Below are 16,869 nucleotides of genomic sequence, written 5' to 3'. Positions count from 1 at the left end.
CTAGCAACAGAGAGCATGCAAGATCACAAATAACATATGACAAGGATATATAATCGATCTCAACATAGTATACAATATTCATCGGATCCCAGCAAACACAACATGTAGAATTACATAAATATGATCTTGATCATGTAAGAAAGCTCACAAGATCTAAACATGAGGCACAAATTGGGGAAGATAACTGATACATCTCAAACGTATTTATAATTTCTTATGTTCCATGCTACTTTTATGATGATACTCACATGTTTTATACACACTTTATGTCATTATTATGCATTTTCCGGCGCTAACCTATTGACGAGATGCCGAAGAGCCGATTCTTGTTTTCACGTTGTTTTTGGTTTCAGAAATCCTACAAAGGAAATATTCTCGGAATTGGACGAAATCAACGCCCAGGGTCTTATTTTTCCACGAAGCTTCCAGAAGACCGAAAGGGAAACGAAGTGGGGCGACGGGGCGCCGCCCCATAGGGCCGCGCGGCCAAGGGGGGCCCGCGCCGCCCTATGGTGTGGCCCCCCTGTCAGCCCTCCGACTCCGCCCTTCCGCCTACTTAAATCCTTCGTCGCGAAACCCCCAGTACGGAGAGCCACGATACGGAAAACCTTCCAGAGACGCTGATGACGCGTAAAGCACACGCCCGTTGGGAACCCCAAGAGGAAGGTGTGATGCGTATAGTAGCAAGTTTTCCCTCAGAAAGAAACCAAGGTTTATCGAACCAGTATGAGCCAAGAAGCACGTTGAAGGTTGATGGCGGCAGAGTGTAGTGCGGCGCAACACCAGGGATTCCGGCGCCAACGTGGAACCTGCACAACACAATCACAGAACTTTGCCCCAACGTAACAGCGAGGTTGTCAATCTCACCGGCTTGCTGTAAACAAAGGATTAGATGTATAGTGTGGATGATGATGGTTGTTTGCAAAGAACGAGTAAAGAACAATTGCGGTAGATTGTATTTCGGATGTAAAGAATAGGACCGGGGTCCACAGATCACTAGTGGTGTCTCTCCCATAAGATAGCGGATGTTGGGTGAACAAATTACGAGTTGGGCAATTGACAAATAAAGAAGGCATAACAATGCACATACATATATCATGATGAGTACTATGAGATTCAATCGGGGCATTACGACAAAGTACATAGACCGCTATCCAAGCATGCATCTATGCCTAAAAAGTCCACCTTCGAGTTATCATCCGAACCCCCTCCAGTATTAAGTTGTAAACAACGAGACAATTGCATTAAGTATGGTGCGTAATGTAATCAACACAAATATCCTTAGACAAAGCATCAATGTTTTATCCCTAGTGGCAACGAGCACATCCACAACCTTAGAACTTTCCATCATCGTCCCGGATTTAATGGAGGCATGAACCCACTATCGAGCATAAATACTCCCTCTTGGAGTCACAAGTATCAACTTGGCCAGAGCCTCTACTAGCAACGGAGAGCATGCAAGAACATAAATAACATATATGATAGATTGATAATCAACTTGACATAGTATTCAATATTCATCGGATCCCAACAAACACAACATGAAGGATTACAAATAGATGATCTTGATCATGATAGGCAGCTCACAAGATCTAACATGATAGCACAATGAGGAGAAGACAACCATCTAGCTACTGCTATGGACCCATAGTCCAGGGGTCGACTACTCACACATCGATCCGGAGGCGATCATGGCGATAAAGAGACCTCCGGAGATGATTCCCCTCTCCGGCGGGTGCCGGAGGCGATCTCCTGAATCCCCCGAGATGGGATTGGTGGCGGCGGCGTCTCCGGAAGGTTTTCCGTATCGTGGCTCTCGGTGCATCGGGGGTTTCGTGATGAAGGCTTTAAGTAGGCGGAAGGGCAGAGTCGGGAGGGTCACGAGGGCCCCACACAACAGGCTGGCGCGGCCAGGGCCCAGGCCGCGCCGCCTTGTTGTGTCGTCGCCCCGTGGCCCCACTTCGTTTCCTCTCCGGTCTTCTGGAAGCTTCGTGCAAAAATAGGACCCTGGACGTTGATTTCGTCCAATTCCGAGAATATTTCCTCACTAGGATTTCTGAAACCAAAAACAGCGAGAAAACGACAGAATCGGCTCTTCGGCATCTCGTCAATAGGTTAGTGCCGGAAAATGCATAATAATGACATATAATGTGTATAAAACATGTGAGTATCATCATAAAAGTAGCATGGAACATAAGAAATTATAGATACGTTTGGGACGTATCAAGCATCCCCAAGCTTAGTTCCTACTCGCCCTCGAGTAGGTAAACGATAACAAAGATAATTTCTGAAGTGACATGCAATCATAATCTTGATCATACTATTGTAAAGCATATGAGATGAATGCAGCGATTCGAAGCAATGATGAAGATAATGAGTAAACAAATGAATCATATAGCAAAGACTTTTCATGAATAATACTTTCAAGACAAGCATCAATAAGACTTGCATAAGAGTTACTCATAAAGCAATAGATTCAAAGTAAAAGCATTGAAGCAACACAAAGGAGATATAAGTTTCAGCGGTTGCTTTCAACTTTAACATATATATCTCATGGATAATTGTCAACACAAAGCAATATGATAAGTGCAATAGGTAAACATGTAAGAATCAATGCACACAGTTGATACAAGTGTTTGCTTCTGGGATAGAAAGAATAGGCAAACTGACTCAACAATAAAGTAGAAGATAGGCCCTTCGCAGAGGGAAGCATTGATTACTATATTTGTGCTAGAGCTTTTCATTTTGAAAACAAGAAAAATTTTTGTCAACGGTAGTAATAAAGCATATGTGTTATGTATAAAACATCTTATAAGTTGCAAGCCTCATGCATAGTATACTAATAGTGCTCGCACCTTGTCCTAATTAGCTTGGATTAACACTGATTATCATTGCATAGCATATGTGTCAACCAAGTGTCACAAAGGGGTACCTCTATGCCGCCTGTACAAAGGTCTAAGGAGAAAGCTCGCATTGGATTTCTCGCTTTTGATTATTCTCAACTTAGACATCCATACCGGGACAACATAGACAACGAGATAATGGACTCCTCTTTAATGCATAAGCATTCAACAACAGTTAATATTCTCATAAGAGATTGAGGATTAGTTGTCCACACTGAAACTTCCACCATGAATCATAGATTTAGTTAGCGGCCCAATGTTCTTCTCTAACAGTATGCATACTCAAACCATTTGATTGTGAGAACCGCCCTTACTTCAGACAAGACGAACATGCATAGCAACTCACATGATATTCAACAAAGGTAAAAGTTGATGGCGTCCCCAGAAGCATGGTTACCACTCAACAAGCAACTTATTAAGAAATAAGACACATAAGTACATATTCTTCACCACGATAGTTTTTAAGCTATTTGTCCCATGAGCTATGTATTGCAAAGGCAAAGAATAGAAATTTAAAGGTAGCACTCAAGTAATTTACTTTGGAATGGCGGAGAAATACCATGTGGTAGGTAGGTATGGTGGATACAAATGGCATGGTTATTGGCTCAAGGATTTGGATGCATGAGAAGAATTCCTCTCGATACAAGGCTAGGCTAGCAAGGTTGTTTGAAGCAAACTCAAGTATAAAAGGTGCAGCAAATCTCACATATGAACATATTGTAACTATTATAAGACTTTACATTGTCTCCTTGTTGTTCAAACACCTCAACCAGAAAATATCTAGACTCTAGAGATCAATCATGCAAACCAAATTTTAACAAGCTCTATGTAGTTATTCATTAATGAGTACAAGGTACATGATGCAAGAGCTTAAACAAGATATATATGAGCACAACAATTGCCAAGTATCACATTATTCAAGACATTTTACCATTTACCACATGCGGCATTTTCCGTTTCCAACCATATAACAATGAATGAAATAGTCCAACTTTCGCAATGAACATTTAAGATAAAGCTAAGAACATATGTGTTCATACGAAACAGCGGAGCGTGTCTCTCTCCCAAACAAAGAATGCTAGGATCCGAGCTTATTCAAACAAAAACAAAAATAAAAACAAACAGACGCTCCAAGTAAAGCACATAAGATGTGACGGAATAAAAATATAGTTTCACTAGAGGAACCTCGATAAGTTGTCGATGAAGAAGGGATGCCTTGGGCATCCCCAAGCTTAGACGCTTGAGTCTTCTTAAAATATGCAGGGATGAACCACGGGGGCATCCCCAAGCTTTGACTTTTCACTCTTCTTGATCATATTGTATCATCCTCCTCTCTTGACCCTTGAAAACTTCCTCCACACCAAACTCGAAACAAACTCATTAGAGGGTCAGTGCATAATTCATATATTCAGAGGTGACATAATCATTCTTAACACTTCTGGACATTGCACAAAGCTACTGAAAGTTAATGGAACAAAGAAATCCATCAAACATAGCAAAACAGGCAATGCGAAATAAAAGGCAGAATCTGTCAAAACAGAACAGTTCGTAAAGACGAATTTTAAAGTGGCACCAGACTTGCTCAGATGAAAATTCCCAAATTGAATGAAAGTTGCGTACATATCTGAGGATCACGCACGTAAATTGGCAGATTTTTTAAATTTTTCTACATAGACTACTGCTCAAATTCGTGACAGCAAGAAATCTGTTCCTGTGCAGCAATCCAAATCTAGTATTGGCTTTACTATCAAAGACTTTACTTGGCACAACAATGCATTAAAATAAAGATAAGGAGAGGTTGCTACAGTAGTAACAACTTCCAAGACTCAAATATAAAATAAAGTGCAGAAGTAAAATAATGGGTTGTCTCCCATAAGCGCTTTTCTTTAACGCCTTTCAGCTAGGCGCAGAAAGTGTGTATCAAGTATTGTCAAGAGATGAAGCATCAATATCAATAGGTATCTTAGATGCTCCCCCATCCGTAGTGGTGCTAAGGGCTTCGTCAATTTTAGGCCTATAATAGTTTTTTGGCTTAGGCACTTTAGAGACATACATAAACTTTTGCTCCTTACCCACATAAGCTTTCTCCTTAAACTTAAGAGAAGAAAAAGTTGAACCCAAGGTTCCCATAGCTTCTTCAAGTTCACTAATCCTATGGGTTCGATTATCATGAGTAGCACAAGTTTCTAAAACAGCAATTCTCTCATTAATTCCACCTAGGGATTTATCAAGTTTATCAGTGCTATTAAGTAATATTCCCAATTTAGTCTCGATACTTGGAAGATCTTTCTCTATGGCCTCCAACTTTTTCATGACATCTTCAAGAGAGATTTCAATTTTAGCTTCATTAACAGGTGGTATTCCAACTAGACTCTCAATAATGCAACTAGCTTCTAAAGCAGGAGTGCCTAGGAAATTACCTCCCGCAAGAGTATCAAGAACATACCTATTCCAGCTAGAGATACCAACATAAAAGTTCCTAAGTAGTATAATTGTGGAGTGTTTCTTAATGCACCTATGATGAGCATCGCTAATTCTATACCAAGCATCTTTAAAACTTTCTCCCCCTTGTTGCTTAAAGGAACGAACTTCAACTTCCGGATTACTCATTTTTAGCAGAAGTAATAAAGCAAATTAGATAAAGTAAATGCAAGTAACTAATTTTTTTGTGTTTTCGATATAGAGAACAAGATAAAGTAGCAAATTAGATAAAGTAAAACTAACAACTAATTTTTTTGTGTTTTTGACATAAGAAGCAAACAAAGCAGTAAATAAAATAAAGCAAGACAAAAACAAAGTAAAAAGATTGGATGTGGGAGACTCCCCTTGCAGCGTGTCTTGATCTCCCTGGCAACGGCGCCAGAAAAAATGCTGGATGACGCGTAAAGCACACGCCCGTTGGGAACCCCAAGAGGAAGGTGTGATGCGTATAGTAGCAAGTTTTCCCTCAGAAAGAAACCAAGGTTTATCGAACCAGTAGGAGCCAAGAAGCACGTTGAAGGTTGATGGCGGCGGAGTGTAGTGCGGCGCAACACCAGAGATTCCGGCGCCAACGTGGAACTTGCACAACACAATCACAGAACTTTGCCCCAACGTAACAGCGAGGTTGTCAATCTCACCGGCTTGTCTGTAAACAAAGGATTAGATGTATAGTGTGGATGATGATGGTTGTTTGCAAAGAACAGTAAAGAACAATTGCGATAGATTGTATTTCGGATGTAAAGAATAGGACCGGGGTCCACAGATCACTAGTGGTGTCTCTCCCATAAGATAGCAGATGTTGGGTGAACAAATTACAGTTGGGCAATTGACAAATAAAGAAGGCATAACAATGCACATACATATATCATGATGAGTACTATGAGATTCAATCAGGGCATTACGACAAAGTACATAGACCGCTATCCGGCATGCATCTATGCCTAAAAAGTCCACCTTCGAGGTTATCATCCGAACCCCTCCGAGTATTAAGTTGTAAACAACGGACAATTGCATTAAGTATGGTGCGTAATGTAATCAACACAAATATCCTTAGACAAAGCATCGATGTTTTATCCCTAGTGGCAACAGCACATCCACAACCTTAGAACTTTACGTCACTCGTCCCAGCATTTAATGGAGGCATGAACCCACTATCGAGCATAAATACTCCCTCTTGGAGTCACAAGTATCAACTTGGCCGGAGCCTCTACTAGCAACGGAGAGCATGCAAGAACATAAATAACATATATGATAGATTGATAATCAACTTGACATAGTATTCAATATTCATCGGATCCCAACAAACACAACATGAAGGATTACAAATAGATGATCTTGATCATGATAGGCAGCTCACAAGATCTAACATGATAGCACAATGAGGAGAAGACAACCATCTAGCTACTGCTATGGACCCATAGTCCAGGGGTCGACTACTCACACATCGATCCGGAGGCGATCATGGCGATGAAGAGACCTCCGGGAGATGATTCCCTCTCCGGCAGGGTGCCGGAGGCGATCTCCTGAATCCCCCGAGATGGGATTGGCGGCGGCGGCGTCTCTGGAAGGTTTTCCGTATCGTGGCTCTCGGTACTGGGGGTTTCGCGACGAAGGCTTTAAGTAGGCGGAAGGGCAGAGTCGGGAGGGTCACGAGGGCCCCACACAACAGGCTGGCGCGGCCAGGGCCCGAGCCGCGCCGCCTTGTTGTGTCGTCGCCCGTGGCCCCACTTCGTTTCCTCTCCGGTCTTCCGGAAGCTTCGTGCAAAAATAGGACCCTGGGCGTTGATTTCGTCCAATTCCAAGAATATTTCCTTACTAGGATTTCTGAAACCAAAAACAGCAAAAAACAGCAACTGGCTCTTCGGCATCTCGTCAATAGGTTGGTGCCGGAAAATGCATAATAATGACATATAATGTGTATAAAACATGTGAGTATCATCATAAAAGTAGCATGGAACATAAGAAATTATAGATACGTTTGGGACGTATCAGACGCCGCCGCCGCCAATCCCATCTCGGGAGATTCAGGAGATCGCCTCCGGAACCCTGCCGGAGAGGGGAATCATCTCCCGGAGGGCTCTTCATCACCATGATCGCCTCCGGATCGATGTGTGAGTAGTTCACCCCTGGACTATGGGTCCATAGCAGTAGCTAGATGGTTGTCTTGTCCTCATTGTGCTATCATGTTAGATCTTGTGAGCTGCCTATCATGATCAAGATCATCTATTTGTACTGCTACATGTTGTGTTTGTTGGGATCCGATGAATATTGAATACTATGTCAAGATGATTATCAATCTATCATATATGTTGTTTATGTTCTTGCATGCTCTCCTTTGCTAGTAGAGGCTCTGGCCAAGTTGATACTTGTGACTCCAAGAGGGAGTATTTATGCTCGATAGTGGGTTCATGCATCCATTGAATGCGGGACGAGTGACGAAAGCTCTAAGGTTGTGGATGTGCTGTTGCCACTAGGGATAAAACATCAATGCTTTGTCTAAGGATATTTGTGTTGATCACATTACGCACCATACTTAATGCAATTGTCTGTTGTTTGCAACTTAATACACATCATGATATATGTATGTGCATTGTTATGACTTCTTTATTTATCAATTTCCCAACTGTAATTTGTTCACCCAACATGCCATTTATCAATTGAAGGTGGACTTTTTAGGCATAGATGCATGCTGGATATCGGTCTATGTACTTTTTCGTAATGCCCTGATTAAATCTCATAGTACTCATCATGATATATGTATGTGCATTGTTATGACTTATTTATTTGTCAATTGCCCAACTGTAATTTGTTCACCCAACATGCCATTTATCTTATGGGAGAGACACCACTAGTGAACTGTGGACCCCGGTCCATTCTTTACATCTGAAATACAATCTATTGCAATACTTGTTCTTTACTGTTCTTCGCAAACAAACATCATCATCCACACTATACATCTAATCCTTTGTTTACAGCAAGCCGGTGAGATTGACAACCTCACTGTTACGTTGGGGCAAAGTACTTTGATTGTGTTGTGCAGGTTCCACGTTGGCGCCGGAATCCCTGATGTTGCGCCGCACTACACTCCGCCACCAACAACCTTCACGTGTTCCTTGACTCCTACTGGTTCGATAACCTTGGTTTCTTACTGAGGGAAAACTTGCTGCTGTACGCAGGGTATGGGTACGGGTAGAGCCATCCCATACCCGGACCCGTCACTTTCATTCTTACCCATCACCCGTACCCATACCCGTCAACGGGTACAAGTTTTTCCCATACCCGTCACCCGGCAGGGTAAATAGGTATCCGCGGGTAAAAATACCCGCACTTACAGCATATCAGTTGATCTAAAAAAATATTACAAGAGGTGAAGCGCTCATAAATAGGGGTCTAATCGTCACTAACCTACCAGCAATTGTGAGACCGAAAAGCGTGGGGTTCAGCCTAGCACCACGAAGGCATGATTAGGGGGAAATTGAGTAGTTTAGAATATTACAACGGCCACTTGTTAAATTTAGATGGGTATATGGGTATGCGGGTATGGGTTCTACGATCTCATACCCGTACCCACTCTACCCGATGGGTATGATATTTTTCCCATTTACAAACCCATGGGTAATATTTTGTCCCATACCCGTACTCCTATTGGGTTTTTACCCGGTGGGTACGCGGGTCACGGGTACCCATTGCCATCCCTAAATAAGAGTGTCATCAGCATATTGCTTAAGGGGGCACGGGGTGGTGGGGGAGATTGGGTGAAACAGCTTGCCGTCGGCAAATGTTTTGCGGATGAGGCGTTGGAGACCATCCGCCACAATGATGAAAACATAAGAGGAGAGCAGATCGCCTTGCCGAAGGCCGTTGCGGCACCGAATCCAGTCGCCGGGCGCCCCATTGAGAAGCACGATAGAGTGTCCATTGAGAAGGATACGGGCCATCCAGTCGCACCACCTCTCACCGAAATCCCGTACCCTAAGGATGGTAAGGAGGCTATCCCGGTTCACAAAGTCGAAGGCTTTCTTGAAATCAATTTTGAGCACAGTCATGGGAGCCTTTCTGAGATGGCAACATCTGATGATATCAGCAGCCTAGACAATATGAATATCTAGCAACACAAGTAGTGTAATAGGTATATTGCGCTTTGTCCATATAGGTAACCCAACGAGACACTGGAACAATATAAGCTGACGAATGCAACTGCTATGATTGTTCTTTTTTGATGCGATTAGAACAGGAGGCAAATGTCGTCTAGCCCGTGGATTTGTGCATGCACGACAGTTGCACGATTGTGTGTAGCTACCTTTGCTCTGCGTATCCGTCCACAGCGACTTGCATTGCCGCCGGTCAGCCGATCGATGGGACGCACGCTGGCACGCATGAGTGCTTTTCAGTTCTGGTTGCCCGGCGTGGAAGCCAAGCACCACAGAGATCGATCCACTACACAAAGGCTGTGAGCCTGTGACGACCAGCATTCTGCACTCTAGCTTGTCTATGACTAAGGATGTTAATTTTACCCACGGGTACGGGTACCCGCGGGTACCGTACCCGCATGGGCAGAGTATGAGTAGACTTTTATGCCCATGGGTAGTACCCATACCCTGCCCGTTAAGTCATGGGCAGGGCATGGGTATAGCCTCGTACCCGCGGGTATACCCATACCCTACCCGCTTATTGTTAAATTCTTACGTGACACGTCTACTTCTGTTGACTTATGAGTTAGAATATGAGAATGAGATTTTATATTATGTTAATTGTTATATACTCAACTACCTGTTTTTTGAGTTGAGATAATTATTTTTTTTATCAAAATTGTTATTGATAAATGTAAAATTGTGATTGACTTGTGTACAATTTAAACTACCCATCGGGTACCCAATGGGTACGGGTACCCGCCGGGTATGGGTATGGGTAAAGTTTTATACCCATGGGTACGGGTATGGGTAGAAGTTTGTACCCATTGACTATACGGGTATGTGTATGGTATTGCTCTCCCCTGCCCATTGCCATCCTTATCTATGACGTATTAGAATTTCCATGAAATAATCAAAGATCCATTCATGAGGTAACTGCGATAATTCTGACAAAATTAACTTTTTTTCAAAAGTTCAACACAAAACAAACTCAGCTCATTTTTTTCCAAAATCGCATGACTGCTTTGGCAGGGCGTCATAGCCGAACTGAAATTCAGAGAGGCTGATGACCGACGGTTAGCGGTTGCATAACTCACGGACAATTTAATTTGGTACATCTGATATTTTGGTGACTTATCTTATAAAGTATTGTACAATATCAGTAAATTCATCATGCGCTACTGATAATGCTCCATGCATCTCCGATAATTATTACTCCTTCTAATCTATAGTATAAGTGTCAAAAAGTTAGTATAAAAGTTAGGTTACTACTAACGTAATACTAAATCTCCAATTATGGAACTTCAGTGTGCGCCATGATTCTTACTTGTGTCATCATCGTGGATCTAATCGGTGGAATCTCCATTATCATCAGTGTAATCCTCATTGTGCTTGATGAGGATTGAAGTGACCCGTCTACAAACCAAAAATATGGGAGGTGGTACAATAGCACGTCTAGAATGTGCTGATTTTCAACCAGCAATTAATATATTTTAAATTGAGTAATAAAGGTTGTATGCATCTGTGGAGGCGTAGATATTATTATCTTTTTATAAAAAAAAAGATGGCTCGCCACCGACAATTGAAATCCGATGACACCCCCACTCAAACCGTTTCTCCAAATCTAGAACCACAAGCAACATCATAAGCATCCATTGTGCTCCCCAGGTGCCTATCACCATTTGACAAGCAAAGCACATTTTACCTGCCACTCCAGTCCATGGAGCAGCCTTCAGAATCCCAATCGCCGCCCGCCACGTAGCACTTCTCTTCTTCTTCGTCGCACGCTCCATGCCACTATAAATAGATCGTGAGCTACACTTGAAAGAGCACCAAGTCACACACACTCAAGAAAGCACACACCACTTAGCTCAAGAAAATGGCCAAGGGAGCGGTGATGCTTCTCGTGCTCTTCATAGCGGCTCAGATGCAGCACGGGTCCAGGGCCTTGGCCCGTGGGCACCGCCGGGCAGCCGATCCAGACGCCCCCACGCACCTCCACTTCTACTTCCACGACACGGTGAGCGGCGCGTCGCCGTCGGCGGTGCGGCTGGCGGGGCCGGCAGACCCGTCGTCGCGGACATTTTTCGGGATGGTGAACGTGATGGACGACCCGCTGACGGAGGGGCCGGAGCCCGGGTCGGCGGCCGTGGGACGGGCACAGGGCCTGTACATGGCGACGGACCAGGCACAGCTGGGCTTCCTCCAGGCCATGAACCTGGTGCTCACCTCGGGCCCCTACAACGGCAGCTCGCTCGCCGTGCTCGGCCGCAACTGCCCGCTCGCCGACGTCCGCGAGATGCCCGTCATCGGCGGCACCGGCGCCTTCCGCTTCGCCCGCGGGTACGCGCAGGCCCGGACCCACTGGCTCGACCTCAAGACCGGCGACGCCACCGTCGAGTACCACGTCTACGTCATGCATTAGCTTGCTAGGCTTCACAGAGTGTTTCCTTTTGATTTTCCTGTTTACTTCAGCCTGCGTGTGCTTCGTGATCTGGGCGTTTTCATTTCTAAATATCGGTTCTTTTGCTTGGGTTAAAACTGGCACGACTAAATGCCCTGGGTGAAAGTGGTATACTTGTTTTACTTAATGAAAACTTATTTATCACATTTTGCTCGCTCCTTTGCAATTCGATTGACGTAGTTAGTTGCTCCATCAGTTTTCAAATTTTGACAGTTTAAATTGAACTTGTGGTCCCAATAGCTTTATTAGGGCGGTTGCGTGTTTTGAAACCACATCCGGCTTCCCATAAATCGTTGGCACCAATCAAAGCCTAATAAAATAGCCGGCACAATCGTGCCGGCCCTAGTCACATACTCCATCCGGTCCTTTTTAATTGACTCAAATTTAGTACTAAATTCGAGTCAATTAAAAGAGACCGGAGAGAGTATGTCTTAACCTACTTGAGCAACACCTTTATAATCACCCTGTTACGGAGTAGCGATTGATGATATCAAAGCAGTCGTCGGTGACAATGATTATAATATGATCTCACAGTCTAATAATTAGATCACTACGCTTTTATAAACATCGTAACATTGAACTTCATGTGACTTTAATCGCGTTACAATACTTATTTATTGGGTATGTCCACCATATCATTCATCTAATGATATGATCCCATTGTCAATAACGTTGCTCTCCATGATTGGGAAACCTCGATCAACGATTGACCACAATAAGCTAGCTCATACATGTGTACTTGCCACAGACCCTTGTTTGTTTAAAATACTACACATGTATTAATGTTTCCGTTTAATACAGTTATAGCATGGCAGGATACTATTACGAATTTTTAAGATATAAATAATAAATACTCATTATTTTCTCTAGGGCACTATCTCCAACAATATTTGTGGAGTAACACATTTTGGTGTGCCACCACCATGGACCTACCACTGGTGTGGCGGAAAAAGTGCCATGCCACATCAATATGGGCCCCACGAGCCAACTCGGTTGCACAATCTCACTAGCATGGCATTTTATCAACAAGGCATTAAGACTTTTCTACTTGTGGCGTACCAAGCTGCAGCCAATCTCACTTGCACAATCTCACTAGCTGGCCCACCAAGGTGCAGCCAGAAAAAACCCAGCGCACTTGTCCTAACTGCGCCCCTATTTTCCTCACACACGTGACCCCGCGCCGCCTCGCCCCTTGGCTCCACCCTCGATGGCACCTCTCTCCACTCCCCACTCGCCCTGTGCCACCACCGGTCTGTGTCGTCGCCGGTGTCTCGACCCCTTGTCCGTGCCGCTGTCACCGCCTCCGATCTGTGCTGCCATCACCCCACGTATGTGTCGTCACGGGGAGTCGCGCCCCTACATTGAACTAATTTTGTATATAATTTGTGTTATTTTTGGTAGCATAAATTGTGTAATTTACTGTAAAAATTGTAGTAGAATTATTGTAGTAATTTGGTGTACAATTTGTAGTAGAAATTGTAGTATTTTAGCGTAAATTTGGTAGTAGATATTTGTGTATAATTTGTTGTAGAAATTGTAATAACTTAGTGTAGGTAGTGCATATTTGCGTATAATTTTGTAGTATATAATTTATCATAAATTTGAAAGTAGAATTTTGTATTATAAATTGCAAATAAATTTTTTTGTAGTATATACACCCCTGACCCAAATTAATTGGCGCAGGATCGTATAGATATTTATGTAGATTTTTATTTGCAAAGCAGCAACTATGAATCTGAATCATCCGCATGCTCATTACGGGCACAACATGTGCAATGACGTCCAGATTGTCATTGAGCTTCTTGAAAACCTGTAAGCCGTGACGGTATGTATATAGTTGTGCAAAAATATCTACCATATACAAGTAGTAAACTATATATATGTATGCTAAAAATATGTGTTCTCTTGTAATTGCTTTTTTATGTTTTTGTCAGTGCACCGCTGCAACCGCTGCAGCTCAAGGCGTGCTTGGACCATCTGAACAGATACGATTCCCACACTAGGATCCCTTGAGGTGATTCTACTTGAGTGGTCTCGACCTTTGAAGAACTTTAGGAACTTTAGGGTGCAAGTCACCACTGAGGCACAACAAACATATTTTAGTTGTCCTGCTTGGGAAGAATTCATAGACCGGTACAAGATAAATCCCGGGAGGAAGTTCATCTTGTATCTCGACAACATCTTTCAGACTACTTAGAGCATCCCCATTCGTTGGCGCTCCCCACGTCCAAATCCGGCGAAATTTTCGTCCGGATTGGATCAATTTTTGGCATGGGGGGCAGTATATTCCCAGTCGTGTGCTCCCCAAGCGGCGTTTCTCGGGAAAAAAGAGGATGGCCCGGGGAGTCCGGACGAAAGAGGAGACACGTGGGCGTGGGCGGTTGGTTTTGCTCCATCCGGAGTCCCCGAGCGCTCCCCGGGGGGCCGGGGATGGCGTGGGATCGCCGGATGAATTTAGGCCCAAATCCGGACGAAATCGAGGAACCGGGGGCGCGACTGGGCCAAATTTCGCCGTCCGGATGTAAAAAACGGCTCGTGGGGGCTTCTCGGGGAGACGAGTGGAGATGCTCTTACTTCTAGTACACTCAAACGGAGAACACATCCTCTTGTGATTCTGAATAGCTTCCTCCTAGAGCTCTTGGTGATGATGTGTGTATCTCCAAGGTTTCTAATAGTACTTCTAGCTACTTCTAGCTATGTTTATCTTCTATGTCTAGATCTATATAACTATGACGTCGATGTAGTGAAGAACTTGTATGACTATGTCTAGTAGATTTAGTAATGGCAACTTCTGGACGATGTTATCTTCTATATGTTATGTATGTTATGTTGTTGTGATATAATTAGTGTTGTTGGAAATTCAGTAATAGCCCTTTTAAATTTTGAAAAATCAGTTAGTGGTGAGGCAAGGATACCCCACATGTACAAAACACATGTGGCTTGTTCCTGGCACTCCACAAGTATGTCAGAAACTTGTGGTGTGCTAGTGACACACCACAGGTACCAAATATCACTGACACGACATCAATGGCCTATCAAATCCACGCCACTGAGGGTGGTTTTTCCACGCCACTTCAAGGCTTTTCTCTACTAGTGCTAGATCGTCACTCCATTGTCGTGATAGAGACCGAGGGGTGCGAGGGAGAGCCCCGCCATTGCCGGTTGGCCGCACGGGCTTTTCCCAGCAGTGGCGAGAGGCGCGGGGTGCAGGGAAGCTAGGGAGGGAATTAGGGATCCATGTCGTCTCCTTAGTCCTTAATGAGAAGATGACGTGGGGTATTAATGATATGATAACTTACTTACCAACCTCAAGTATAAATAGGAACCTAAATTCACGCCTGTCGGGATTATAACTCATATGTTAGGTTTGTACAACTACTTCCCCAACCAATTGAGCTAGACTCACTTCCTAAAAATGAAGGTGGCGGTGAGGTCATGCTCCCTCATTGCGAGAATGCTGACAGGAGGAGCATCGGCCCCGATGGAGATGACAATGCTGAATTTGCTCTTCTCGTAGTGGTGGAGAGTGGGACTGTGGCGATGTCAACGGGCCATACGGTGTGGCCTCGGGCAGCGGTGGCGGCGGTGGTGGGAGGTGACGGCAATGGTACAAGATTCAGACGGACATTGTCTGTGAGCAAGCAGCTTGCACGCGTGGCTTCCTCCACCCTCTCTCATTGTCATCGAACAGCCCAGGGGTTGAGCTGATTAGTCAGGTCGACGGACTTCCGAGGCCGGCGATGATATAGCCAGTTGTGGTTGTGGTTCGATTAGGCCATCCCATCGCTGACTCAGCCCACGAGGTGATCTTTCGGTGGGAGTCGTCCCACCAACCCAACTGCTGGTGTCGATCAGAAACATCATTTTTTCGTCGCTGAAGTTTGATCGAATGTACTCCGGCACTTACGGGAAGCTGTTTACGGCAAGGGCCTCAGTATGCTTCCAGCACCATGTGAGGGCATCACTCTCTCTCAACATTAGGTTCCGTCTATCGCGAAGTCATCAGCCGGTAGAGAGGTTGCTGCCGCTGGCTGTTTCGACTACATGTATTTGCAGTGGCGGAGCTTGGGAGAAAGTGCAGGGGGAGAAAATGCAGGGGGTGAAATGCAAAAAAAAAATCTTGCAAGCTGCTCCAAAACAGGATCCCTTCATAGTATGCTAAAAAGCTGGGGGCGGTGGCTCCCCTGGCTTACCCTAAGCTACGCTCCTGTGTATTTGTGCGCTACGGTGTAAACATAAGATCACTTCGAGCAATGTCAGACACACATGCATCATGCGCTCTCTGAAAGTGGTGGCTTGAACCTCGTCTTTGGGAATAAAAATTCCGTGAGCTACCTATGGTTGCTGTCGACATCATCGACGCGAGCAACAAACCCTTTTCGAAGGCTTTGTCTAGAATTTGTGGCGCTTTCGTTTTCCACATGCATTAGAACAGAGGGGGTATTATGGTAAAAGTTAGTGGTCAAAGAAGGTCAATCTCAAGTGTGTCCGAAGGGCGTCTAGTTGTGACATGGAGGGAACATCATACTAGCAGACGCCAATGCATGTTACTACTAACACTACCCTATATCATTGACTTGGGCAGTGATACTTTACCATTATATGCTTCTTTTCAGAACAAAAATTCTGGACTTATATATGTGTAAGTAAATGACTAAAATTAAATATTACTAAACTGGCTATGGAAAGTTCATAACACTCTGCATCTATGACAAGCGGACCATCACGGGCCTATGATATATGGAGTATATATAGCACATGTAGATGGTTTAAGCAGTTGAAACACTGGTGGCAGCGGTGGGGTTTTACCCGTCCCCCTCGAAAAAAAAAAAACTGGTGGCACTGATTTTAGGTTAGCAAGCGAAGGAGAACGGAGCTATTACCACTTTGT

General features: G+C 44.2%; 1 protein-coding gene across 1 annotated transcript; it reads left to right on the top strand.

Moving 5' to 3' along the window:
• The first annotated feature begins 11,393 nt into the window (after window positions 1-11,393).
• On the top strand, window positions 11,394-11,939 carry LOC124703578 (dirigent protein 22-like). Its single transcript, XM_047235786.1, has one exon. The coding sequence runs from the start codon at window positions 11,394-11,396 to the stop codon at window positions 11,937-11,939; it is 546 nt and encodes a 181-aa protein (XP_047091742.1).
• The last annotated feature ends 4,930 nt before the right edge of the window (window positions 11,940-16,869 follow it).

This window comes from Lolium rigidum, chromosome 3 (assembly GCF_022539505.1).
Source record: "Lolium rigidum isolate FL_2022 chromosome 3, APGP_CSIRO_Lrig_0.1, whole genome shotgun sequence".
NCBI lineage: Eukaryota > Viridiplantae > Streptophyta > Magnoliopsida > Poales > Poaceae > Lolium > Lolium rigidum.
The sequence above is the reverse complement of the archived record's forward strand: the minus strand, read 5'-3'. Positions and strand labels throughout refer to the sequence as shown.